The sequence below is a fragment of the Parus major genome, chromosome 3, assembly GCF_001522545.3.
Source record: "Parus major isolate Abel chromosome 3, Parus_major1.1, whole genome shotgun sequence".
In the NCBI taxonomy this organism is placed as follows: Eukaryota; Metazoa; Chordata; class Aves; order Passeriformes; family Paridae; genus Parus; species Parus major.
The window spans coordinates 14,246,483-14,272,220 of record NC_031770.1 but is presented as its reverse complement, the minus strand read 5'-3'; the positions used below and the strand labels follow the sequence as shown (position 1 = coordinate 14,272,220).

Sequence of the window (25,738 nt, the reverse complement as noted above, 5' to 3'; positions counted from 1 at the left end):
ACTATATGTGCAGGAGTTCTAAATGTCAAACAGGAAGCAAAACAGTGAAGAATTTGGGGGTCTAAGTTGGGTAAGGTGTGGAATTTGGTCTAAATCAATAATGGAGTGTTCTTTGTAGACATATGTATATTATGCTGAAATATATTATTGTTCATCTCAGGAATCTGTCCTAATAGATTATATTAGTAATCTTAATTGCTTAGGTTCACATGTATATGCACAGTCAAATGCTAGCAAAGAACATTTAGAGAAAAAACACTTGCATCAGAAACATAATTGTCAAGTCTTCTCAGAACAGGCAGTATCATAGCAGTGTTCAAATACGGGGTTTTGAAAAGCCTTTGAGGTATCTCAAATAAGGATGTGACATAATTAATTGAATTATTGACAACTCATTACCTCTTATTGGAATTCTGCATTGGATGCATAGTAATCTGGAGGCCCTTTTACCTCTCCATCCAAACTCTAGTAGAAAAGAATGTCTACATATAGCTTATGTAATAGTTGCACAATAGGAAAATAAGGTGAATTTTAGCTCTGAAGTAAATGGAGCTTCTCAAGAATGGAATTCAGGATTTACATACAAGTTTATGGTAACTTTCACTGCTTTTGTTAGGGATTAGGATTCAATGTTGTGCAAAATATGAGATAAAGAAAGACAAATGACTTCCACTGTATTATTTCAATCTAACTTCTAGAAGGAGACATACCTATACACTCAAGGGATGCTTATAGTGAGATATGGTGTTGGTGATACAGATGAAATTTTAAAGGTTTACAATGTGTGTGTGTGTGTGTGGTTTTTCGTTTGTCTCTTTGTTATTTAGCCAGCAACAGCTAAAGAATCTTCAAGCAGCTTTGGGCAGTAGACTGGAAGAATCTCTATGCATAATTAATGAAAAAGTACCTTTTAATGACACAAGTACGTATTGCCTTGGTCTGGGTATCTTTGATTTTTTGGGTATCCATCTGGAGGGAGCGCTCCTTATGAATTAAAATGTATTAGCTGTAAGAAGTGTTGGACATCTGAACAGACACTTGGAGAAAACTGTAGTAAGTATTCCTGATACTTGTCATGGTCTTCTTCAGTAATTCTAAAATACAAAGTTTACAATTCTAAATACAAGTTTTTATACATATAATGAAAGTTGAAACTTTTGAAGGCTTCTAAGTGATTTGCCACTTGTCTTGCTTAGTGTTGACAGATTATTGTAAATGATGAAGGAACACTCTCAATTTAATGGCTGCTCTATAAAGATTGGTTACTCATCTCAAAGAGTATTATTTTTGGCAGGATATATTCAAGAGTTGCAGTAAGTTAAGTTGGGGGAAAACTGGTGGCAGCAGAGCTGTTGCATCAATAATGGTCTGCACTTCTTGCTAGTGGGGAATTTGTCAGGGTGTCTCATTGATCAGAAAACACACAGAGTAGTTCATACCTGAAAGGTGTCTTAGACTCGTTCATCTCTTGATGGGGAAAAAAGCCCTTTTCACCTGGGGACTTTTACCTGAAGCAATGTTTTTCTGCTTCCTTTCCAACTGCTGCTAGATCAGCTGAAATGCAGAGGATCCCCTGGAGTTAGGAGTGCTCAGCCTTTGCATGGCTTTGGTACAAGCATGGGTTAGTATGTGCTGGTCAGTCTGCACTGTGTGCTTTCCTGAACAGCTGAACACAAGGGTGGGCAGGCACTGCTGCACTCTTCTGGACCTTCAAGACAAGGAATAGTGAAAAAGCTGAAAGTAGTGAAGAAGGAGCAGAGAAGTGAAAACAGGCTTTTGAATTTCTTGTGTATTTCATTGGTGGCTTTTGCATTTTTCATTCAGTTTAAAACCTGGTGACAATGTTTTAAGTAGCCTTAGGTTCTCCAAAAGCTGAATCTGGCAGGTGCTGCAGGGGTGAGTGTTCCAAGCTCTCCACTGGTTTGGCAATCCAGTGAGTCTTGGCTTAGGAACACTAGATTATCTCCTCTTCAGGAAATGTTGACTCCCATATACAGCACATCATGCTTAGGTGTTGGTGCCTTGAAGTGGTATCCTTTTCACTTCTCTCATTTTGCCTGGTATCTGCTGCCTATTTCTACTTCTCTGTCTTCTTTAGCTTGCATTTTTTATAGGTGTCTACCATTGTAGCAAGAATTTTGCTAAAATAATTTACCTGCTCATTCAGCTGCCATAGCATAATGCCTTTGCTTGTGTAGTAGAAAACACTGCAAATAGAGAACATCTCTTTAGTGACAGGTCAATGAAATTCAGGAGATGTTTGTTTGCTGTGGGTTCCAGCTGTCTTCCTATAGACCCTGTAGTTGGTTTCAAGTGTAACTAGCAGCTAATTTCAATAACAATCAAATGACTCCTAAGTATGATTTCCAGACCAGAAAAAGTTTTCTGAAGCATTTAGTTAGAAGTAGGATCCAATAATTTTGGACAGGTTTCTTTTCCCTCTAAATGTAACTACCTCTTTCCATGTGTTAATAGCCAAATGTGAACGACATAAAAGGAATAAGAAACTGTAAATTTCCTTTGCAAGCAAATTTGCAAGTAATCTGGTTGTTGTTCAACTGAATTGAGAATGGATGTGATCCCTATTAAATCTCTAAGAAGTTGTAAGCTGTTCTCTAGGTACAAATAGCCCTCCGCCCCTCTAATTGTGGCTGCTTGTAACTGAAAAATCATTCTAGTTGCTTCATGACTGGAGAAGAAAGCTGAAGTACATGGAGAGTATATATTAGTCTAAATTATCAACATATTAAGCGTATACAGGAGCTTTAAAAAACTTTGAAACCATTCAAAAATACATCAGTCTTACTTGGCCCCTCCTTGGAATGTAATTGAAATTTCAAGATAATCTTGACTTCCTTAAGAGTGATTTCTTTTAAGAGATTCTTTCACTCTTGTTTGTGATGAATATTGTTCTTTGAGCAAGAGGAGTCTGCTCTTATCTTTCAAATTCAGGGTCTTCAGATGATTAAATTTGACTTACCATCTGAGACAAGCATTGACCTGCTTTCCCTACACTTAATCACAGAAACTCTTAACTGAGGATATTTAGGCCTATCTTATTGGAGGGAGTTGTTTGTATCTCTTTAATTAATATTGCTTACATAAACTGTAATATCCCTGCAATGATTTTTTTTTTTTTAAATCAGTATTTACCAAAAAATATCTTTTAAAACCTCCCACAATTTAACAAGTTCATGCAACTCAATTTTTGTCCTGTAGGATCTACTCGATACAATGCTCTGAATGTACCATTGCACAACAGAAGGAATCAGGTAAGTGCTTCTTGTGGTTTCATGTCTGAAATAAATAAAGCCAGTCAGTTTAGTACCTGAAGTGGCAGAAGATAGCCTGTCTTACTACTGTCATGATATTCTGAGATCATTTCTGCCCACAGAACCTCTGCACTTTTCAACAGGCTGTGTGTATTGTTATGTTGAGGAGTCTTATTAAAGTTATATGAAATATTATTTTATCGGGTCAACCTTCAGTAAGCTAGAAGTTGGAACATCTAACTTTTGAAATTGATTAAAACTACAGTACTTCAGAAGTCTTTTCTTGAAAAAAGGTAGGTTTGGTATCCTAAATTTTCCCTCAAACTGAGCTTCTTTAGTCACATCACTTGAGCCCAGAGAATGTATGCACTTGTAAACTGCACGCTGGCGTGTGCACTAAAGTGCCATATTAGTTAACATTACTTGTCACCAGTCACAACCCTTTCAAAGAATAAATCATGTCACTTTGAGATCTCTGCATAGTTCATTTACATTTTGTGGGATACTTCTTGCCAAAGCATCTCTTACTTGCACTAAAATAACCATTATATATTTGAGTATTTTTAGAAAACAAAGTGTTTCTGTTCACTACTGTAATTTAATGAGATTCCTTGTGAATATTGTTTATTCAGTATTCAAAAATAAGCATTGGTTTTCTGGAATGGCTGAATCTTTTAAAGTTTTTTAGCAAAATAGCAAATCAGAAACCTGTGTGCAGTCAAAATTTTCATGTGTTGCTACCACTGAGGGTGGGCTCTACAACACTGAGTTTTTTTCTGTTTCTGTTGTGTCTCAAGCCTTCAGGTTAGTGCATTAACTTGCTACTGCAAGATATAAAATGGTTGCTTTCTCCATTCTTCAGAAGTGCCTGTAAAGAAACCTTTTTCCTAATAATGTCTGCTGTGTGAACAGGTGACCTGCTGTACAGTTTTGTGATGGAAATAGCCTTAAATTTCAGGTTGCTGCTGCTGAGTTCCAAGAAAAATCTGAATAACTGCATGGGGACTTTCTTTTTTTACTGTTTTCTGCCAGCACTATGTCAGGCAACTTCATGCTTCAAGCTCTGCAGTCTTGAAAATGTTCCAGGACAGATTTTTATGACTGGCTTTGCCAGTGGAGGCAAAATGTTGGTGTATTAGCACAGGCTGCAGTGTAAAGGACAGTAATAGTGTCTGTTTCCCTTCCTTGCATGGCTAATTAACATACACAAACTGAGGATAATGACTGCTTTAATTACTTGCCACCATCCCAGATCCATAATCAAGATTGACCTGATTTAACAGTCCATTGAAGCATTAAGAGTATGTCTCTGAAGGATATGGTATTCTTTGCTGAAATGTCACTATAACATTATTCTCTTTCCATAAATCCCAACAGAGAATAGTTTTCTTCTCTGTTGAATTTATATTCTATTCTGGATTAATTTCTTTGATGCCTTCCTGCTGTACTAAAGGCACAGAAACAGCCTTAGTCACGAGCAGCAGCTCTGTTGTGTCCAGGCGAATAAGAATTGAGTGTTCTTGGTGAGAGAAGCAGACATCTTCAATTCTGGGAGAAAACATCATTGGTTTTTTACTAATTAAATTGAGGCTTCCTTGCAACCTCGTGTTGAGCTGTTGTCAGCAATTAGTCTGTTGTTCTTTGGAAATTTCAGACATGGTTTCTGTAATTGTGCTGACCTCTAAGTGTTTTTGTGGCTTGCAAGTTTGAAAAATGCAGCAGAGGCAAACCATCACCAGTTGTGTGAAGTAGAAAAGATATTTTGTTGTCAGCAATGTGTCCTTCTGAGTAGCATTATAGTTGATGAATAAAAATTAACTTAAACACAATTGTCATGTATTTTAGGCTGAAATAATAACAAGAAGGAACTTACTGATAACGATGTTTTTTTGTATCTAAAAAGGTTTTTTTTTTTCATATTTAAATACATCCATGCCAAATACAATCATTTTATGCCTGTCTTTACAGCTGAAGCTGCGAGACCTTGCTGGCCAGGCCATGGCTTTTGTCCAAGAACTTGTAACAGCTCTCCTGAACTTCCACACGTACACTGAGCAGAAGGTACAGATCTTCCCCGTTGATTCTGCAACAGACACAATATCACCCTTAAATCAGAAGGTAACGTTTACACACTTCATCTACAAATATATTCAGTTATTTAGACTTTAATGAGTGATTCCATGCAAACATGCACCACCTTTACTGGAATGCTGTGTGTCCCTGAGATCCAGCCCCTCCTGCATGAGACATCTCTGCTCCATGAATTCTGTGAATGTGGGTGAGGTGTAGCTGCAGAGAATCCTTTTCCCCTCTGCCTCTGCTAGAAGAGTGATATGATAATCAAATCAAAACTGCTTTTTTTATTGCTAAGTTGAAGTGCATTTGCTGAAAGTTCAGCTGGAAGGAGGAGATGTTGAGACAGAATGTGGTCTTGTGTTTTAAGTGTCTAGCTGTAATATTAAATAAAGAATAGAAGGTAGGAGGAATATGAGGGAGAGAACCTGGGCTGTGTTCCCTTGTCAAAACACAGCTTTATAATCTGATTTTGGGCTGCTTGTGTGAAGATGTTTCCTGTTAGTGTTCTGAAGCCTCAAGTTGGTAAAACATGTTGAAATCAATATGAGAAATCTTACTCATCTCTTTTGATAAAGTTCAATAGAAAGATTTTCTGAGAGTATCATCCAGAGCTGTTAAGCTTCATGTTTTGACTTGGTTTTCCCATGCTGTGAAATAGAGAAAATAACTGTGCACAAGGGTTTGTGTGGGGATTCGTATATGTATGCTTTGGAACAAATTGCATTAAGATCAGAGTTGACTTCATAGTGTAAGGGGATCTTTGAGTATTTACGTTGCAGGGAGTGTTTTGTGATTCTTAATTTCAGTTCAGTGGTTGGTTAGGCTCAGACTGAAGTTGCTGAGGTGAATTGTGGTTTGCATTGATTAGGTGGCTGCAGTGCATGTGGTATCAATGTTAACTATCACAAAACTTTCCGATTCTTTGGAAAACCTCCTATAATCTCTTTGCAGGTAACAAATGTGCTTATGAAAGTCGTTATCCACTAGAGAAATCCCCTTCCATTTGCCTTCTTAGTTGTTTCAACTGTTTTAGTCAAGAATACCCTCCTGCAGAGATTCAGCATACTTTGAGAACATTTTGTTGCTCTTGCCACCAAATGCCCTCAGAGTGGCATGTCCTGCTTGTGAAAATTGTGGTTTTGTCATCTTTAAGATTTTTTGAGGCAGGAGTGGTGTCTCCTTTTTTCTTTAATGTGACCAGTGTGGTGACTGCATTCTCAGGTACTACTGCAGTTTACACTAAAGCAGAAAAATCAGATTTCCTAGACATCTCTTATCACAGTTTTTTTTTCCCTGTTTTTTCCCCCCTGTTTACCTCCTAGTTAACACTGTTGTTTTTCAGCACAGCTGAAACATGCAACTTAATCAGAACCTTATTTTCATTTTCCTTTTCTTATATTTGATTCAGTAGTTCAAGCTTTGTTTCTGTAATTTTATATATATATATTATTTTGTAATCTCTTGTAGTCTGCTCTATTGTGTAATCATGATGTAATTCCCTAAATGCATGCTACTTCTCTGGGCTTTTGCTGTGACTTTCCAGCATTAGAGCATCTTTTATTGCTCAATGAAGCTGTAGTTGCTCCTGTATTTTAAATTAATTTGTCTATTTGCTTGGCAAGTGTTCTCAGTGTGATTTTTTTTTTTAATTTTTCTTTTTTAGCTTACTCCACCAAGTTGGTCAAAAACCTCCCCTGAATATGGTAGAGAAAATGAAACAAGTGTCAGGTAGTGGCTTAGTGGACTTGCACTGATTTATTTTTCCCCAACTCCAGGTCTTGTCTGGTGCTTTCAAGCTATTTTCCCCACCAAACACTCAAAGTAGATGTGGACAATTCCCTGCCAGGTTCAAGTATTCCTTTTCTCTTTAAGTGTTGGATTGCTGGGTTCTGCTGGGTCTACAGCATCATGCTGGATAATTCAAATCCTCTCTCTTGCAACAAAAGTCAGGAGCATTCTGCATGTGTTATTTCTTCCTCCTTAGATTTAGGAATTTTCCCTGATTCCATCCAGGTTTATGCATGCGTGGATCAGAGCTTAGCATCTCACTGTTCTTGTTAACACTGTGTTACTGCACTGTAATAATACAAGGAACAACTAAAATCTCTTGTACTCTGTTTGCCTGGGATCTTTAGCTGCCCTTGTGGTGTAAATAATCAAAGGTGAAGGTATCTTTCTGTGGGGTAAAATAAAAACCAGGATCACTTTTAACTATCTATATTAATTTGTGGAAGAAGCTTTTTGTGATACTGAGGTACCAGAATGGAAAGCTGATGGTGTTGTTACATTTTGATTATATGTAAGAGTACACCTTATGTTCTCAGGTCTGCTTTTTTGAAGGCAAAATTAACTATAGGATTTAATTACGGAATTTTTAGCAAAGTCAGGCAGGTCCATGAGGCCAAAGTTTCATTATTGCCCAAACCTGTCATAGTTTTAGAAGTAAGAATTCTCCCGTGATCAGTTGGAGCTCCATGCTTTGCATGCTTTGACTCATGTTGAAAACTGGACTGCACACAGATAAAGACACATCTCTTGCTCTCAGTTTGACTTGGGTTTAGTTCTTCACTACTTGGCACAGCCTAGCTTTGCAAATGTTTGTGCTGATGGACGTGGCTGGGAGGCAAACAGCTTTTGGGAGGAAGGTGGGATAGTTTATTCTGGTGGTAAATGGTGCATGGATCTAGACTTAATTGGATGTAATTGAGAAAGGAATGCAAGACTATTTAAAACTAAAAAGTGAAGGTTTGATGTGCTGTGCATGGCAGTTAAAATGACACAGGATGCAGTGGCAAAGCCCTAGGCGTGGTTTTGCCTGGACTTGCAGTACTTCTCACTTTCCCTCAAGGTGTGTTTTTGCCCTATAGAAGAGGTTGCTGTACATCACTGGACTGTTGTATCTCATTAATGACATCTTAGGCATCGTTAAAGGGGACAGGGGCTTTGCCAAAATGTCCCTTTTGGTTATTACCTTGGCAGAGTTCACACGAGCTGGCAGCAAGCACCATTTTAAAACCTCTCTGTCCTCAGTTCTCACAGTATCTCCATGAAAACGCTTCCTACGTTCGCCCTCTGGAGGAAGGAATGCTGCACTTGTTTGAGAGCATCACGGAGGATACTGTGACAGTCCTGGTAAGATTTCCTCTTTTTGGTATCCAAAAAGATTCTTACAGAGCAAAAACACTTACCTGTTGTTTTCTCCTTTCAGGAAACAACTGTGAAATTGAAGGCCTTCTCAGAACATTTAGCTTCCTATTTAGGCTTTTTAAGAAAGATTCTTCCTTATCAATTAAAAAGGTACCTTTCATTTGATAGATAAAAAATAGGCACTGTGTCAGGCATACACCACTGTCAGCACCTACAACTCAAATATTACGTCAAACCTTAAAACACTCTAAGCTCTGCTCTGTCTTAAACAGCTGAAATATTTTTTTCTTTTTTTTTTATGATTTTTCTAAACCTTGAGATTAGGCATAGCTTTTTTGAGGCATTAGGAGTAAAAACATGTATTTGAAAGCCCCTCCACACACACCCTCCCTCACAGATGAGACTTAAAAAATACTGAAACTTTCATTAATGTTTCTTAGTGTTATTCAGTAGCATTGATACTATCCAGGTGTGATACACTGAAACTGTTAGTGCCTTAGGCCTCTCTGAGGGTTATTCATCATTGAGTAAATGTAGCAATGTAGTAAAACTTGGCCTGGTGTACGTCCCTTCTGTGAAAATCTTTGTTTCTGAGCTGACTGAAGGGAGGTGAATTTTAGGTGCCAAGAACTGCTTTAAGAGAGGGTTTGGACTAAGGAAGAAGAAAAACCTTGATTTATGCCTCATTTATAACTCTTCTCATGCTCCTTAAGGAGCAGAAGAGAATTTATGTAGTAGAGGGAAAAGTCTTGAAACTTAAATTGCTGCAAACTTAAATTGCTGTTGGAGTAAGTCATTCCTGGCTTGTGACCTAGGAGTGGAGATGCACATGGTAACTTTCATGTATTGATGAATTCCTCTGCTATGTTATCCTTCCTAAAAGAATTTCCTGGTCTGCTGTTGCTTTGGACTGTGGAGGTAGAGAACACGTATGTGCTCCAAAACTTTTGAACTTGTTTTTTTTTTAAGACAATTGCTTGCTTTTAAAAAAATAATTCATATATTCCTAGTTTGGAAGAAGAGTGTGAGTCTTCTCTTTGCACAGCTGCTTTAAGAGCTAGAAATATGGAGCTGCACAGAGACATGAAAAGGTTGACTGCAGTCTTTGAGAAGCTACACACATACGTCAGTCTTCTGGCCTTACCAAGTAAGTGTCAGTTCTGGCTTGGTTGGTTACCCTGTGGCTGGTTTTCTGTGAGTTTTTATAGTGTGATTGACTGTGTGCCTCTGTCACCTCTTAATTATGAAATCATTGGTAAATTACATTTTATTACCAATCATCACTTCCAGCCCCTTGTCTTCGTAAGGTTATTACTGTCATGGTAATGAATGAATAAAATGAGGTAAAGCCTTTGTGTGTTTGTGTGTGGGGAAAATATCTCCAAATGCAGCCTGTAAATAGCAGTAGGAAATGGTTATTATATAGATTCAGGTTCACTCTTTGGAGTGGAGAATTTCAGTCTTCACCCTTTGGAAAGGCCTAGGTGGTCCTTCCTACAGAGGTGAACATCATTCTGTATGTGTGGTTTTTGAGACCAAAACAATTGATATTTATCTAATATGAGTAAAAACTAGGGAACTTGGAAGCCTTTCACTTGCCTGCTCTGCCAAAATTGGATATATGTATATTTGATATTGAAGGGGAAATTTAAGTAAATGAATCTGTTATGATTTATGCAAATGGTTCTAGTAGGTGGAAATTAAATTATTTTCAAAGCTAACTTTTTTCATTCATGGTCAATTCTTAGTGTTGTGATTTTCTTTTCCTTCTTATGTATTACTCTTAGGTACAAGACCAGAAGGACTCCTTAGGACAAATTATGACTTTGTGTTTACAAACATTGCTGCAAGTCTTCATGGATTCCATGACATTTTAAAAGGTGAGAGTTGGGAATGTTGTCTTGTTTCAGCTTTGCTTCTTTCTTGTTTAGCATAGCACATGTGCACTCTCTCTCTAACAGTGCTGAATGTATCATATGTGATGAATCTAGTTTGTTCTACCTTTACAAGGTGAAAAGCTAAACTTATTAACTGCTTGTTTTAGACATTCATGCGTGGTTTTCATTCCTCCATGCTGTTAGCTTGGTTCTTCAGAATTGCTGGATTATTTAATTGTGGCTCTCCAGATTTTCTTGAGTAGTGTCACTTTCTGAGCTTCATTGCTCTCCTGAAACTAGCATACAGAATGGAATGCTATGAAATGTACATATTTTCCCCTGCATATGTAGCACTGACCTAGTACCTGCCTTCAAAGTGGAATTTTTCCTTCCTATTTTTAGGGAGATGACTATTTTTAACATGAATATATAACCAAAGCTTACAAAGAAACGTGGGTTCTTTTTGAAACTTGGCTTGTTCTGGAAAATGGTTCCTGCATGTCCTAGAATTTCAGTACTATGTAGCTGTTCCTGGGGAGAGTATAATCCACAGAGATGGATTTTTACTAGTCAGCTGTTTAAACATTAAGCTTTAATAATTTTAATCAAAATTGGTTTTTTTTTTCTTAATAGCAATAATAGTATTACCCCATTTTGCAGAGTCGTTGTTTTAAAGAAAAAAAAGGAGATATTAAGGATACTAAAGATTGTACCTCACAAAAAATGACACCCTAAGCCAAGAGTTTTGTAACATAGATAAGTTTAAAATACTTTCTACCCCTTTGTATGGCCACTACAATGTAAAGTCAATCCAATGTACACTTTAAAGGAAATACCAAAAATAGAGCTAGTGAAAAAAACTGTCAGTAGAATTCATTAGCTTTCAACAGAAATGCTCCTCTTAATATCTCACACTCCCATACTTGAGAATATTCGATCTCTCTCTTCTTTCTCAATCCCAAGTAGTTTTGAACTTCTTAAGAATACCTCAGTTTACAGTTTGTGGTGGTGATGAGCTGAGATTTCTCCATTCTGTAGCAACAGTACTCTGTTTTAAAATTGGTGCACATTGTTCACTTGTCAGACAATTATTTATTTTTTTTAATTAGGCCACAGTGAGAATGTACTTACATGGTAAATACTTGGTTCTTTTTAAATTTTGGTGTTGTTGAAATTAATATATTTAGGGTAAGATGCTTTTGTGAGTGACTTTCAAAAAGTTTTGCATTCTTAATTTGGCATAAATGTGCTTTTCATTTTCCAGATATTTCCAAGCACTATAGCCAGAAAGCTGCTTTAGAACAGGAAGTTCCAACTGCCACACAGAAACTCATAACTACAAATGACTGTATTTTATCCTCTGTTGCTGCTTTAACAAATGGAGCAGGCAAGGTAACGCTTATATTTGTTTCAAACAATGACTTGTAAAGATTCTTAAAAAAAAAAATAAAATTAGCTGAATGATTTAGAAAATCTCTGTGTGCCTCTGGTATTAATGATCTGCAGTGTAAGGTTGATTCTTGAGTTATTTTGAAGTTGTGAGTTAAAAACAACTGAGTGAGTGATAAAAGCAGATACTGTGTAGAGGATGCTTTGTGCTAGGAAGGTCTAAATCACATGGAAGAGCCTGTAGCTTTTTTCAAGTCCTTTAAGAAGTCCAGTTTCACTAAATACTTATCTTTTGAAAAACTAATTGCTCCAATGAATCCTTCTGGTCAACTTAATTCAAAGAACCACTTCTCTTGATGTGTGTAGATGGCCTCGTTCTTTAGCAACAACTTGGATCACTTCACCACCTCGTTGAGCTATGGCCCTAAGGGAGGAGCAGAGTTCATCAGCCCTCTCTCAGCTGAGTGCATGCTGCAGTACAAGAAGAAGGCAGCTGCCTACATGAAGTCCTTGAAGAAGGTTTGTTCAGCCAGCATGCTTGCACAGAGAGAGCGTGGTTCTGTTGATAGTTGGTTATGCCAAGGAGAACACAAACTGAGGATTTGCAGTGTTTGGAATGGAAGAGATTCTCTGAATGACAGGTTTTGGCTGAGGAAATGGAATCCTCAGTGCAATAATGCTACTGAGAACTTTAGAGAGTGTAGTTGCCCTCACAACTGAGGGTATGTGCCAATTGTGTCATTACCCATTTCCACTAATTATTTCTGTGCCAAGACTCCAAGGAGAAGAGGGTGGCTACTTATTTAAATTTCCTCCTGTATTCACCAGGAATACAGAGCAAATGAAACCATATTTTTACACTTGTATTCAATGGGAGGCATAGGGAAAAAAAAAGTAGGTACCCTGGAGAAAATGTGCTGAACCAAAGGGTTGGATGCTGTTACATCTCCCTGTTGCCTCCATTAAAATTAACAGTTAAGTCATAATGTGCTTAGCAGTTGTTACTAAATCACTTCACTGCAATGTCTGTGAAGAGGACCTTAAGATGCCTTTGGTCATTAATAAACACTTGGAGTTTTCTGGGTACTTTTTTTTAATCAACTGTACCTTTTGGGGCAGTATTTCTTGAGAGCTTTTTCCTACTGCCCAGTAAGCACTTGGAACGTGAGAGATTTTTCCCTTTACTAAAGTAAGGAAAGTAGTAAGAAAATGAAAATAGAAATACTTGTTCTGATCTAGTGTGTGACATGTTTTTAGAAGTTTTTTTTTGATTCTTCTGCAGCCTTGTGCAGATTCAGTGCCTTATGAAGAGGCTTTGTCCAATCGCAGAGTTCTCCTGAGTTCTACAGAGAGCAGGGAAGGTCTTGCACAGCAGGTATTGTGGTATACATTGTACTAACATATATGGTAGCGTATTTTGTAAAGGTAGACTCGTATCAAAGTCTCACATTTATGTCTGTGGTCATTTGTAGGTATACATGAATATGCTGAACCTTAACATTAGACTGTAGATGTTTTGTAGAGTTTTGAAATAAACTCCTTGTCTGGCTGGGTTATCTGTGGAATGTACATGTAGATAGATATAGAGGCCAGGATTATGCCATTGATATCTTCAATTGGAAATACAAGAAGTCAAGTAATCTTTAATCATTAAAATAAATGCAAAATAAATACAGGAATAAGGCATACTGAAGGATTAATTTTTAACGTTATGTACTGATTTGAATCCTCTTTTGGACTATAAAGGAATTATTAGCACTAGTTAAGAGCAGTGATTTATCTTTTCAGTTAGAGTAATAAATTAGAGTATCTATCTATAGTATGCATATATATATGTACATATACATATATATGTAATTTTTTTCTGGAAGGTGAAGCGGGGTGGGTAACATGGTATTTTAAAGGGCAGAGCAGACACAATTTGTCCATTGCTTCATATGAATAACTAAATAATAATGAGATTTCTTTATTAGCTTGTATACTCAGCCTGTGCTTAACTCATTTTTACTGAACTGTTACAGAAGCAAATCCTTTGGTGATTTTTTTTTTTTGGAGTTGCCAATATTCTAAGTGAAATGAATTTCAGCAGAAATACGCAGTGAATGGATGTGTTCTGTTCTATATTTTTTTTCTTACTTGGACAAAGTGGGTGGGTCTGTCTGTGTGAGGTGGGACAGCTGGGAGGGGACAGTTTGTCTTTCTGGCATAAGAAAAGGTAGTGATAGTGCCAGGTATGCATCTTTCAAGTTTCTATAAAATTCTTCCCTGCTTTGGTTTTTCACCTAGTACAATGTTGCCAGTTTTATGAGCTCTTCATGTTTCAAACTAAGTAAATAGTGTGGCCATTTTTGACAACCACAGCTAAACACACAGCTCAAAACAGTGGTTGTTTACCTGCTGCACTTTGTTACCTCACTTATGTAATGGTTTAAAATAATACTGTCCTCAAACATTTCCTGTGTGGGGTTTTTTCCCTCCCTGGGTTCAATAACCTGGACTGTAAATTTTCACTCCAAAAGGTCCAGCAGAGTTTGGAGAAAATTGCAAAACTTGAACAAGAAAAAGAGCACTGGATGTTGGAGGCCCAGCTAGCTAAAATAAAGCTAGAGAAAGAAAACCAGAAACTGAAGAACTCTCTTACTGGACATTTAACTGAAACTATCCAGGAGCGTTCAGTTTTGCCAAATATAGCAGAACAAAAGAAGGAAACCACAGAAAAGAGTCTGAAGGAACCTATTAAGAGCACCAGTCTGGTAAGTAACCTTTCCCTTCAATAGAGAAAATCCACTTTCTTTAGTAGCAGTGCTGTTTGATCAGTGGAACACTAAAAATGAAAGCCTTTTGACTGTATTGAAAAGCATTCACTCTTGGGGTCCTTGTATTTGCAAAGCTGCTTGCAAATTCTTTCTGCAGAGTTTGGCACTTCTTAGGTTTTGAGACTTTGTTTGCTGTCTTTAGTATTGTGAAGATATTTTTGTAGTTCTGTACTTGTGTCACTGAGGGGGAAATAACAGGTGTTAACCTCCTGATTTGCCTATAGTTAGGAAACCTTGCAAGTGGTGTGTATCTCTGTTGGGCCCATGTTTCCAGTACTTTTATTCATCTCTAGGTATGTTAAAGCAAATTGAAGTAGGCAGGTAGTGTTTGTAAATGGATTTGAAGACTTATTAGGGTTAGTTTGGGTTCAGCAATTGCTTTTGGATGTAGCATGTGTTCTTTCCTTGCTCTTCTGGGTTGGTAAATGGCATTTTCCTGTTTACTGTACATATTTAAAATGAACTGGCCTTTCCCCTGATTTCCACTTCTGAAGTGGCATAGTGGTTTTAACAGGAATGTCATCTGTAAGAAATAATCAATCTACTCAGCATTCAATAGAATGCTCTCTCTTTGTTTGTTTGTTTTTTTTTTTTTGTCCTCCCCACTTACCTGGTCCAGGGTAAAAATAACCAGTGGATTGTTTTGAAATCCTCAATTTTGAAGTAAACTGGCATCTTAAGTTTTTAATCCTCTATTTGAATCCTTAGGAATTTGAAGACAATGTTACTCACAGGTCAACATATTGTATGAATATTTCCCATAAACATAAATTTCTAGTCCTGTTGAGATCAAGGGGGGAAAAAAGCCCCTTTGATTATGAAGATATTCTTTCATGAAACCAGGTATTGGCTTACACTGCTCCTGTAGAGTTTTATCAGTACTTACTAGTCAGAGGGGAAAGGAAGGAATTTGGAAGGTATTCAAGACATCCAGGTTGGCTTTCCTTCCTCTTAAACATGACCAGTAATGTTTCAGTGTGCTAATGTGGCTCTGAATTAGTTTCATATGATCAAACAGTTGCATAACTGTACGAGCCCAGCTGCATCTTGTTGCTTTTATTGCCTTTTCCTTGTGTACCTCATAAGACAGGAGATATATTTTTGAGAGTTGGTGTCAGGTTTAATTCTGTTTAAGGCACTCATGTAACCACTCTTGTTTATGTTGCAGGTGGAAGTACTTAAGTTTGATTTCAGTTTGAACGGTTGCAAGATTGTTTAAATTTAAAGTACTTCTATGACTGAAACCAAAATGCATACCAAATGGTATCTATTATTTTGCAGTTCTCATTAAGTGTATTTTTTATCTTGTTCTAGATTGGAATGTTGACTGTAACTACTGATAATGAAAAGGTAATCTGTTTTAAACATTATTAAAGTCCATCTGTTAAATGATTCAATTCTGATTCTACTAAACTTATTCTACAGGTATAATTACCAAGAATAGCCCTGTATAATGACACAAGTCAACCATGGAGTCTTTATATACTAAATGGTCAAATTTCTACAAATTTGATTTGATTTTTTCACAAATCCATGTGTTCCTTAATTTTCTTCTTCTGATACTGAACTGTTACTTGGCCCATGTAAGCATTTTGGAGCGGTGTGAACTGAAGTAGGGGTCTGCTCTCTGTAATTTGAAGAAGGCACTGGTCTGTCTGTGCCTCAATAGCCCAAACTGCATTCCAAGCCTCAATTCTTAACCCTCAAGGAAGGGCTCAAGCTGCATAAAAGACCCTAGCTGCAGTGCCTGGGTACAGAGCAGAGGTCACCCTGAAACAAACCTTGAACCAGCCCTCAGACTAAAGGTTAACTCTTTATTTAGCCCTGCTATAGTGTAACACGTGATTCAGCAGGGACTTCTGAGAGTAAGGCTGACTGCTTTTCCTTTTCTGATATCACAGGGACCTGGTGCAATGTAATTCACTCCTCCTTGTTTTCTGAAAGGGGGAGGGGGCTAGATAATAACTGACACAAGTTCTCAAAGGCTTCTGCACAGTGCTGAACTTGAAGATAATTACAAATCATGTCAAAGCTGACTCCAGTGGGTTAGTCTGTAAACTACTGAGTTCTTGGGCTTTTTTATATTTTCTTTTTTTTAATTTTGAATGTCTAAAGAAACTTTTGGAACATGCAACATTAGTAAAAGTTAGACTTTTGTATGCTTCTGTAATAAAGTTATGTGAAGGAATTCTTCCTTGTTGGGAAAAGACAGTAAGTTTTCCTGTAGGTGAAAGTTGTTCACTTCTGCAGTGAATTTTTATCTTCATCACACACTTGATACATTAAAGCAAGTTAAATTATTGCCTCTTCAGTCAGCTCTTTGTCATGTAAGGAAATCTGACATGAAGAGTCCCCATTAGAGTGACAAATTGCAGGGTGGCCTGCTGTAATTTGTCTGTTGTGTTTGGGAAATTTGATACTTTGATACTGGTGGAGCAGCCAGGCCTCAGAAGGAAAGAAGAAAGAAGTCTGTATAGAGACCATGTTGTGATTCAGGTATTCAGTCTACTAAACATAAATGGCTTAAATTTTTCTTTGCCAGGCTCCAGATGTTGAGTCTCGTGAAGACCTGATAAAAACTCACTACATGGCCAGGATAGCAGAACTGACCTCTCACCTGCAGCTTGCTGACAGCAAATCAGTGCACTTCCATGCTGAGGTGAGCATGCAGGCAATGACACTAAATCTCTTTTTGAACTTCCCACAGGCAAGTGCTATGACAGTGAGTTTCAATATATGGAACATAATTTTTTATAAAACTCTGCTCCTGGAATAATTTTGATTGCGGTCTAACATACATAAAAACGTATATTGTAAAAGAACTTTTTATGTTCAATAAATCCTTTGATAGCCTTGTCTTGGCTGTATTAAGAAATATGTGTGTCATGTATAGGTTTGTTCATATAAGCTGAAGCAGCTGGCTTTAGTTACCAAGGAAGTTTTGACTTAATTTTATAGTGTTGCTGATGTCATTCAAAAATATTTGAGTGTATTATGAAGTGATGGAAACAGCTCTCCTGAGAAAATTGGTTCTTAGACATAATTTATGCTGCAAGACTGAACAAGATGATCCATTGTATCTATAGTTTCCTTTTCATTTTAAGTCATGAGGGAACTTTTCTTGAAAGTGGTGGTGGCTGTTTTGATTTGTGTAATAAACAATGTGGAATAAACTAAAGCTCCAGGTTAACAGAGGAAATCCTCTTAAATATTTTTTTTTAATGGAAGATGATGTAGTATGGAGGAACCATATTTTCTGTGGTATTTGAGCCTTGTGTGAAGTGAGTTTGTATTGCTTTTTACTTATGAAAAGTTTTGTAGCAGTTACGGGAAAAATATGATATTTAGAGGACTGGCAATATGATAGCTCTGTAAAATGAAACATTGAATGTTAGCTATTCCATTGCCTCTGCATTTAAAAATGAACACAAGCTCTGAGTTTCTTGAAATCCAAGTATCACAGAAAGATGAAAAAGTCCAAAGCAACTACTTAAGGATGCCACAAGTCAATACTCTGGAACTGACTTTGATCCCTTGTACCCTCCCTGTCCTGTTCTTGGTAGTGTCGAGCACTTGCCAAAAGACTTTCTCTGGCAGAGAAGTCCAAGGAATCTCTCACGGAAGAGTTGAAGCTCGCCAGTCAAAACATCACCAGATTACAGGCAAGTAAATTGTTCTGTAAGGTAATAGATGGATTTTGTAATCATGTATATGGGAAAGTTGGAGCAGAAAAATTAAAACCATCTAGCCTGGCCATACCATTACTAAGTCCTGAGTTGTGGAATATAGGAACTCTAGTGGTATGTAGAAAAGAGCCTTAAATCATCCACTTTAAATCCCAGGTACAAAGTTGAAGTAGAACATGCTTCCAAGGAAAGGTTATAGTGGCCAAACCTGTGTGTTTTGACACATTTGATATCAAGGATTTTCATGAAAATGAGATAGTTGTAATGTCAAAAGGGGTGGTTGTATGACTGATTTCAGATGATACAAGGAGTTCTTAATCCTTTCTTGCACCCTGGCCTGCAAGTTCTAAAAAATGCCGGATTGATTTGTATTTTTTAATATAGGTACTTTAATATTAAGCAAAGATAGTTTTGGGCTAATCTTTAAGAAGCTGTTGTTAACAAAAATCAGCTCTTACACCATCCTGTGAGTGTTCTGTCCCTTTGTTCTTCTCCTCCACACAGCTGAGAAAGGAACCAGTAGTACAATAAAGTGTAAATAAATACACAATTCATAAATTCCTTTGTGTTTTCTTTACATTTATATAATATCATTATTGTTCATCTGTCTGTGATGCTAAGTACCGAAATTTGCTCCATACCAGGCCGTGAATATAATGTTAGAAGCTTCAAACTGTTGTGCCTATGGACTATCCTTTTTAAACACTTTTTTTGATTTGTTTCTTTAAGAAATTCCACAATCTATGTTGAACTCGGCATGAGATGTTAATTTCCAACTGCATATTAAACTTTCTAGGAAAGATAGCAGGCACACACCTTTTGTACATTTAGTAGTCTGCATAATACTGAGTAATAGACTTGTTTAGGTTGGAAGGGTCCTCTGAAGGTGACTTGTCCCCCTCCTTTGGTCAGAGAGGAGAGAGTTCACATCAAGCTGTGGAAGTGGATATTTCCTATACATCCATGCTGGTCTTCTGCCACAGTCACTCCATGTCTTAGGCATTGGATTGTTCCTCGTTGTGTTCTGGGTCATTCAGCTTTCCTGGGCCCCTGTAACATCCAGGGCAGTTTTACCTGGGACCTTTCCAAGCAGACCTTGAAAGAAGCCAGCATCTACTCTTCTTGGGACTAGGGTTGCTGTAATTCTACTGTTCATCTTGCTTCCCTCAGGAACCTAAATTCCACTAACTCATGGTAGCTGCAGCCAAGGCTGCCATTGGCTTTCACATTCCTGACCAGCTTTTCCTTATTTGTAAGTAACAGGTTCAGCAGAGAGCATCTCTTGGTCCCACTGATCACTGGTACCAAGAAGTTCTTTGCCACACTCAAGAAAACTTCTCAGATGCTTATGTTCCACCTTGCTGCCCTTCCAGGATGTGTCAGAGTAATTAAAATCCCTAATGAAGATCAGGGTCTGTGCATGGGAGATCTTTATCTGCTTGCAGCAGATGCCTGTCATATCGCTCTGTTGTTCTCCTGTGATCCCTACTTATGAGATCTTAATAATTTTCAAGCCACTCCTTCAAACAGAGCAAGATTTTTTCCCTTCTGTCCTTCCTGAAGTGTGTGTATCCCTTCATTGCTGTGTTCTAGTCATGCACACTATGCCCCCATGTCTCTGTAATTCCAGAGAGATCATAGCTCTCTCTAACTAGGTGTGGAGTGGTGATTCCTTCAGCTTTGGATGCCATGTCTGTTCTTCTGCAGGCCATGCTTTAACCCTATAAACATGTTTCCTGGCTGGAAACAGTGGTGGAAAACTTAGCTCTTACTCTTGTATGTAAGCCATAAAAAGTGTGTATGTGTGGCAGGGAAATCTAAAGGAAGCAACACAAAAATAAAGGGAACAAACCATGCATGAGACTTAAGGTAAAAGAAAAGTAGCTGTTGACTTCCTTAGTTTTTTGTTTTTTGCTTTTTTTTAGCTGAATTGCACACACTCAGCATCAAAAGTGCAGCTTACTAAGTGGAGGTGGAAGTGTGCTGCTTTGCCAAATATCACTAATACTGAGCCAGGGCCTCTGGTTATTTTATTTTTCCCTTAGGATGAATTGATGACAACAAAGAGGAGCTACGAGGACCAGTTAAGCATGATGAGTGACCATCTGTGCAGTATGAATGAAACCTTGACTAAGCAAAGGGAAGAGATTGATACACTAAAGATGACCAGTAAGGTGAGCTGGCAGTGCTGACACAGGGCCCTGGCTGCAGCTGGGGGTGTGAGGGTTACATTTGGTGTTCCTGCAGTACTGCCCTTGGACAAACCAGTTCATGAGCTGTAATTCTTACACTGAGCCAGCTGGAAAGAAAACTCCAAACTTCCTTCTTCAAGTTCCAATGAAGAAAAAATTCTTGCTAAGTACACGTGTGGGAAAGAACAAGCTCTTCATGTCACTGCCTCACATTAAGTTCTCAAAGTGTATCTTCTGATGGCAGATCACACCATTTTTTTGTTTAAATGTGGTGAAAATGGAGCTATTTGTAAATCCAGAGCTATTTGTAAATCCAGCTGGTGAGGCTGTGTGGTTGCAATTAAGTTCTGGGTAGAAGTGTCCCTTCTCCTTTTGGTTGCAGCATACTCTGTCCTTGGCAGCTTTCTCTGTTTTATTTCCATTTTCTAGCTCATCTGTCCCTCGTGTAGGAATGAAAAAGTTGCAACTTGTATTCTTCTGTGAGCTTAAATTCTTTACCAGGCAAGGAGTCTACCCACTTATCAGAAACAGGTTTTTAATTTACCTAATGATGAAAAATACAGAAGTCTGCTTTTCTGAGTAGCCAGTGATTAAAATCCTATTCTGATGCTGCTGGGGAGGAAAAGATGTTGTGAAGGCCTTGGCCCTTTGCTTGTCTGACTGTGAAATGAATAAATTATCATTATTCTCCTTAATTGTGGGATGCATGGAAGCAAGTGTCACCAAAGGATTAAAAAAATAAAAATAATAATAATAAATCTATGTTCTGATTAAAGATCCCATGATGGTAATTTTTATTTTTTAAACTCTTCCCCCTGCTTTTCTTCAGATTTCTGAATGTTTTAACTTGGCATTGTATTCTTTAAAATTACTTTGTTGTGTATAATCCATTGTGTTTCCAGAAGGAAGCTCTTGGCTGCATACTGAACATAGCACTTAATGTTTTTATAAAATGTTTTCTGGAGTTTCTCACTTGCCATACTTCTAAGACTTGAATTGGTACTCTGTCTGAGGGACCTCAGAATCACAACAGAAGCCACACAGGTTTTCAAATGTTACCAAATGGAGATTCAGTTGAAATCCAAATGATGCAGTTAAAGCCCTTATCACTTGGAGAGAGTTGTTGGTTGGATTCAAAACAAATGTTATCTTCAGGAAATAGGAGGACTGAGAATTGCCAGCAAGTAACTATTGCACAAAACTTTATTTTAAGCTCCGCATTTCCTTTGTGGAATTACTGCAGGTCAAATGTGAGTTGGCTAGCTGTTGAACAAACTCTGTTCTGAATTAGGAATAATCTGCACAATCTTAATTCAAATAAAATTTATTTTGGAAAAAAAACCCAATATGATGGGGGATTTATATTTAATTTGATGCATTTATTCTATAAGAATTTATTTGGAGTAGCACCTGAAGGTGCATTATGATTTGGCTTGGCTTCACTGCCCTTACAATGTTAGTGGTATTAATACAATTGAGTGTCTTGGGGTGTCTCTCAAATGTCTTTCACAGGTTTCAGTTATAGTAAGGAACTGTTCTGCTTATTTGAGATATTTGGTACTTGGCCCTGTTGTGTTTATAGAAATAGAAGAATTTTCAGAGCAAACATTACAATCTGTCAAAATTAGAGGTCTGTGGACCTCTGTGGTCTCTGTGTTTTCAGTCTGACTGAAAATTTGTTTGCTGTAGGCATAAATTATCAGACGTCAGATTTTGTATGTTACCTGTTTAGATTTCCTTACCTGATAATATTCTCTTTGTTTGTTTCTTGTTGCAGGGAAATTCTAAAAAGAACAAAAATCGATAGTTTACAGCTGAGTCTTTGGAAGCTGCTGCTGCACAGGATGCAGATAGTGACCATTCATTATCCAGTTCCTGTTTGTTCTAGGAAGCAGAGGCTGGTATTGGGTCTAGTAAAAACTGAATTGGTGCTGTAAATGGCTTTTAAAATATTTAGAACTTGTAACAGATAAAATAGACCTTAATGTTGGCTCTAAAACAGGAAATACACCCACTATGGATAATTTATATAGTAATTACCTTCAGTTTTTACTGTGCACTTTTTAAAACCAGGTTTTGATTTCATGTAACAACTTCAGATTTTGTATATTTTCAAATATGTTTCTGCATTAACAAGTTTGGATTGGTGCAGTAGGTGTCTGTTTTTGAGTTCTACATGTAATGATCAGCACATGTACATTCCATTACTTGTTAATTACAGTTTAAAAATGAATTTGGAGACTTTTTGGCTGTGCAAGCTGTGCAGTTACTGTAATGTATTACTCCTTTTCTAAGCCCTCTAGAATTAATTGGAATTGTGGTTTGAAATGATTTTTACAAATTCACCAAGTAAATGGGATCATTGTTAGACTGCAGCAGTGGAAACCTTTCCTGCTTGTATCTGGCACTTTGGATTTTGAGGTAAAGAGCACAAATAGCTGAATTGGGCTACTTCAGTGAAAGTGTTTTAAGCCATTTCTGTAACATTTTGTTTACACATGTATGTGTATATATATATATATATATATATATATATAGGTTGAAATAGCTGTTTAAGGCCAGAGGAAACTGAGATTGTCATTTGCCCCAAAAGAGTGAAACAATGTGTGTAGAATAGATCAGCTTATTGTGCTCTCTTACAGTAAAGAAGAAATATGTAGAAGATTTAAACACTGAATTTGCAAAAGGTCTTAATGGAATTGAGTTGTGATGGATTCACTGGGGGGGATTCACATGGCTTTTCCTGTTTTCAGAAGTTTGTGAACTTAAGGCCTCTCCTAAGATTTTTAATTTTTTATTTTTTCAAGTGAAATTTAATATCACAAGTTTTCACAGCATTGATTTGTTGTTAGGGGGTGAGATTTGTTTGTGTTAGGTTGGGGTTTGTTTTGGTTTTTTGGTTGTATTTTTTTGGTTGGTTGTTTTTTTTGTTTTTTTTTTTTTTTAATCAGATGCAGTGCTGCTCCACACTTTCCACACCAATCTTCTGTTCCATAATTTCCATTATGGCACTTATTTGTCCCACAGGGTTTACTCTGATATCAGATGTGTTGAAATGTATTCTCAGTATGTAATAATAAAATCAACCACATGAAACCAGCTTGACTTTTTCCTTCCTTCTGGCTATGCCCAGGTTGCAGAGTGTGACACTGTGGCGGGGTGTTCCAGCTGTTGCTGGTGGAGTAGTTACACCAGCCTAGGTGCTCTCAGTGCTTCCCTTTGTTCTGATAGTTCTTCCTTTCAGAAGTGCAAAATAGAAGTGGTTGTGAAAGGGAGAGGACATGGGGAGAGCCTGCAGGGTTTCTTATTGATGTTGAATTAAGAGCTGTGTGCTGGTGCTAATGAGGGTTGGGAAGTCTTGGCTGTCTCTCCAGCCGTTTTATGGAAGCAGATACAGCTTCAACTGTTTCGTTTAGGATTGGGAAGCTAATTGCTTTCTTCCAGTTCTTTTGAAGCTGCCTTTTCTGAGAACTTTCATCTTGCACTGAAGGTACTAATCCAGTTATTTTAATTCTCTGAATCAAATTACTGAACTGATACTACTTTTACCAATACTGCTTTTCATAGGTTGCTTCATTTAGAAAAAGATTCTGCTTAGGCTAGTTTTTACATGTCTGAATAAAAATAACTCATTAAGCAGTAACCATGCTCAAGAAGAGACAATTCTGATCACTTAAGCTGCCTTCAGTTTTTCAAGGAAATGTTTTGAGTAAATTCTAGACAAATGTAAATTATCAATACCCAAATCTAAAATCTGGCAAAAGAAATTTAAATCAGTGTTTTGGATACTGCTCTGGTAGTGCTGTAAGGGGCCACAGGACATTGCATTTAACTCAGTGGCATTAGAAACTGGATCAAGTGGAAATACCAACTCCTTGTGCTTATTATTTGCTAACCAGACGATGCTGAATCTTTCTCAAAATCTTAAATGCTGTTAAATGTCTAAATGGCTACTGCATAAGGCTTTTCTGTTAAAAAACTGAAGCCTTGTTTCGACATTGCAGCCAAAAATTCATTTTTGAGGCAAAGTTTTACAGAAAAATTATTTTGAATTACTTCGCCATGGTATCTGGAGAGTATCAATGTGCAAAATTTGGACAAGGAAATTTTACTAAAAGAATTAATCTTCAAAAATGTACAGGGTGAATGTTTGCCTTCTAGGTGGTTCATTTGGCAAAACCAGTGAGAAAGTGTTGTAAAGTATAAAAATCTTTAGCACAACACAGTGTGAAACCGGGGTTAAAGAAAAGCCTGAGCATCAGTTACCCTTTTTAATGACAGTTCAGTATGGCACACAAGTTTGTAAAGCATTTTTTGAGTGCTTAATTCATTTTCCCATATTGTTGGGTGCCTCATGAATAATCTCTCACTCTCAGGTTAAAGTGGCTAATTCAGAAAACACAGCACTATTTTAATGGTTTTAATTGGATTTTCAAAAAATCCTTCTGAGCTTTGTTTTAAAGCTATACTAACATGTTCAAGGCTTTCAAAATGTTCAGCTGTCCTAGATTTCTGAGAGCACATCCCCACATTCTGTGTGTTCAAAATAAATATCTGCTGTAATCAGGCATTAATTTAACTTCAAGATTACCCTCTTAAGAAGTACTGCTTCATCAATGTGAAACTGCCCAAGAAGCACCAAAGCCATTGTCTTATTTTAAAAGGCCTTAAGCTCCTGGAGGTCAGAGATTTCCTTGCCTGAAAGCTTAACTTCTGAAACAGGAATCTTAGGCTGTTTTCATAAGCTGTGCAAGGGTGCATCTCATTGCTGTTTGAACAATGATTATTTTAAATTGCTGCATCTGTGATTCAAACAGCAATCAGCTAAAGTGTTGGTTTAAAGTTGGTGGTGTTTGTCATGTCTCTTGTTAATCCCTTCAGCTTCGTTCTGAACCAGTTCAGCATTTCATGGTATGATGGTGCCAGATCTCGGTGGATGTAAAATACCCAGTTTGTTTCCCTACCTTTAGCTGTTCATATGGTTATTTTCCCTTTTACCCAGGTCATTTCTAATTTGTATTTATAATCCTGCTGCTCCACTTGCCCTACCTTCCCTTGCTGGCAGATGAAGTTTTGGTGTGAAGGTCTTTAGCCTCCATGTTTCCTGGATGCTGCCTTCACTGTTCAGCAGTGCTTCCTACGACTCCAAAACACCGATTTGCTCCGCCTTGCAAGGCATCAATTGCAAACAGGAAAGGAAATAAACTTTGTATACACATAGTGCCTATCAGGAGAAGGGAGAAGTTATTTACTGGCTTGGCTGAGCAGTGTCAAGGCTGTGGG

The 25,738-nt window shown here is 37.5% G+C and overlaps 1 protein-coding gene across 5 annotated transcripts in view; it reads left to right on the top strand.

The window, feature by feature from the left end:
• The window catches only part of PPP1R21 (protein phosphatase 1 regulatory subunit 21), a 31,532-nt gene extending 7,978 nt beyond the window's left edge, over positions 1–23,554 (top strand). For 2 of the 5 annotated variants that reach the window (XM_033513253.1, XM_033513254.1), the window contains exons 7-23: positions 828–922; positions 1,550–1,621; positions 3,220–3,272; positions 5,241–5,390; positions 8,379–8,480; positions 8,557–8,645; positions 9,506–9,642; positions 10,283–10,375; positions 11,637–11,764; positions 12,128–12,280; positions 13,044–13,136; positions 14,281–14,514; positions 15,892–15,927; positions 17,120–17,236; positions 18,141–18,239; positions 20,309–20,437; positions 22,233–23,554. In XM_033513253.1, coding sequence (XP_033369144.1) covers positions 828–922; positions 1,550–1,621; positions 3,220–3,272; positions 5,241–5,390; positions 8,379–8,480; positions 8,557–8,645; positions 9,506–9,642; positions 10,283–10,375; positions 11,637–11,764; positions 12,128–12,280; positions 13,044–13,136; positions 14,281–14,514; positions 15,892–15,927; positions 17,120–17,236; positions 18,141–18,239; positions 20,309–20,437; positions 22,233–22,262 — 1,810 coding nt within the window. In that variant the 3' untranslated portion in view covers positions 22,263–23,554. The remainder of the gene's footprint in view (positions 1–827; positions 923–1,549; positions 1,622–3,219; positions 3,273–5,240; positions 5,391–8,378; positions 8,481–8,556; positions 8,646–9,505; positions 9,643–10,282; positions 10,376–11,636; positions 11,765–12,127; positions 12,281–13,043; positions 13,137–14,280; positions 14,515–15,891; positions 15,928–17,119; positions 17,237–18,140; positions 18,240–20,308; positions 20,438–22,232) is intronic. The other 3 variants (XM_015622520.3, XM_033513251.1, XM_033513252.1) reach the window with 3 other exon arrangements.
• Positions 23,555–25,738: the final 2,184 nt, after the last annotated feature.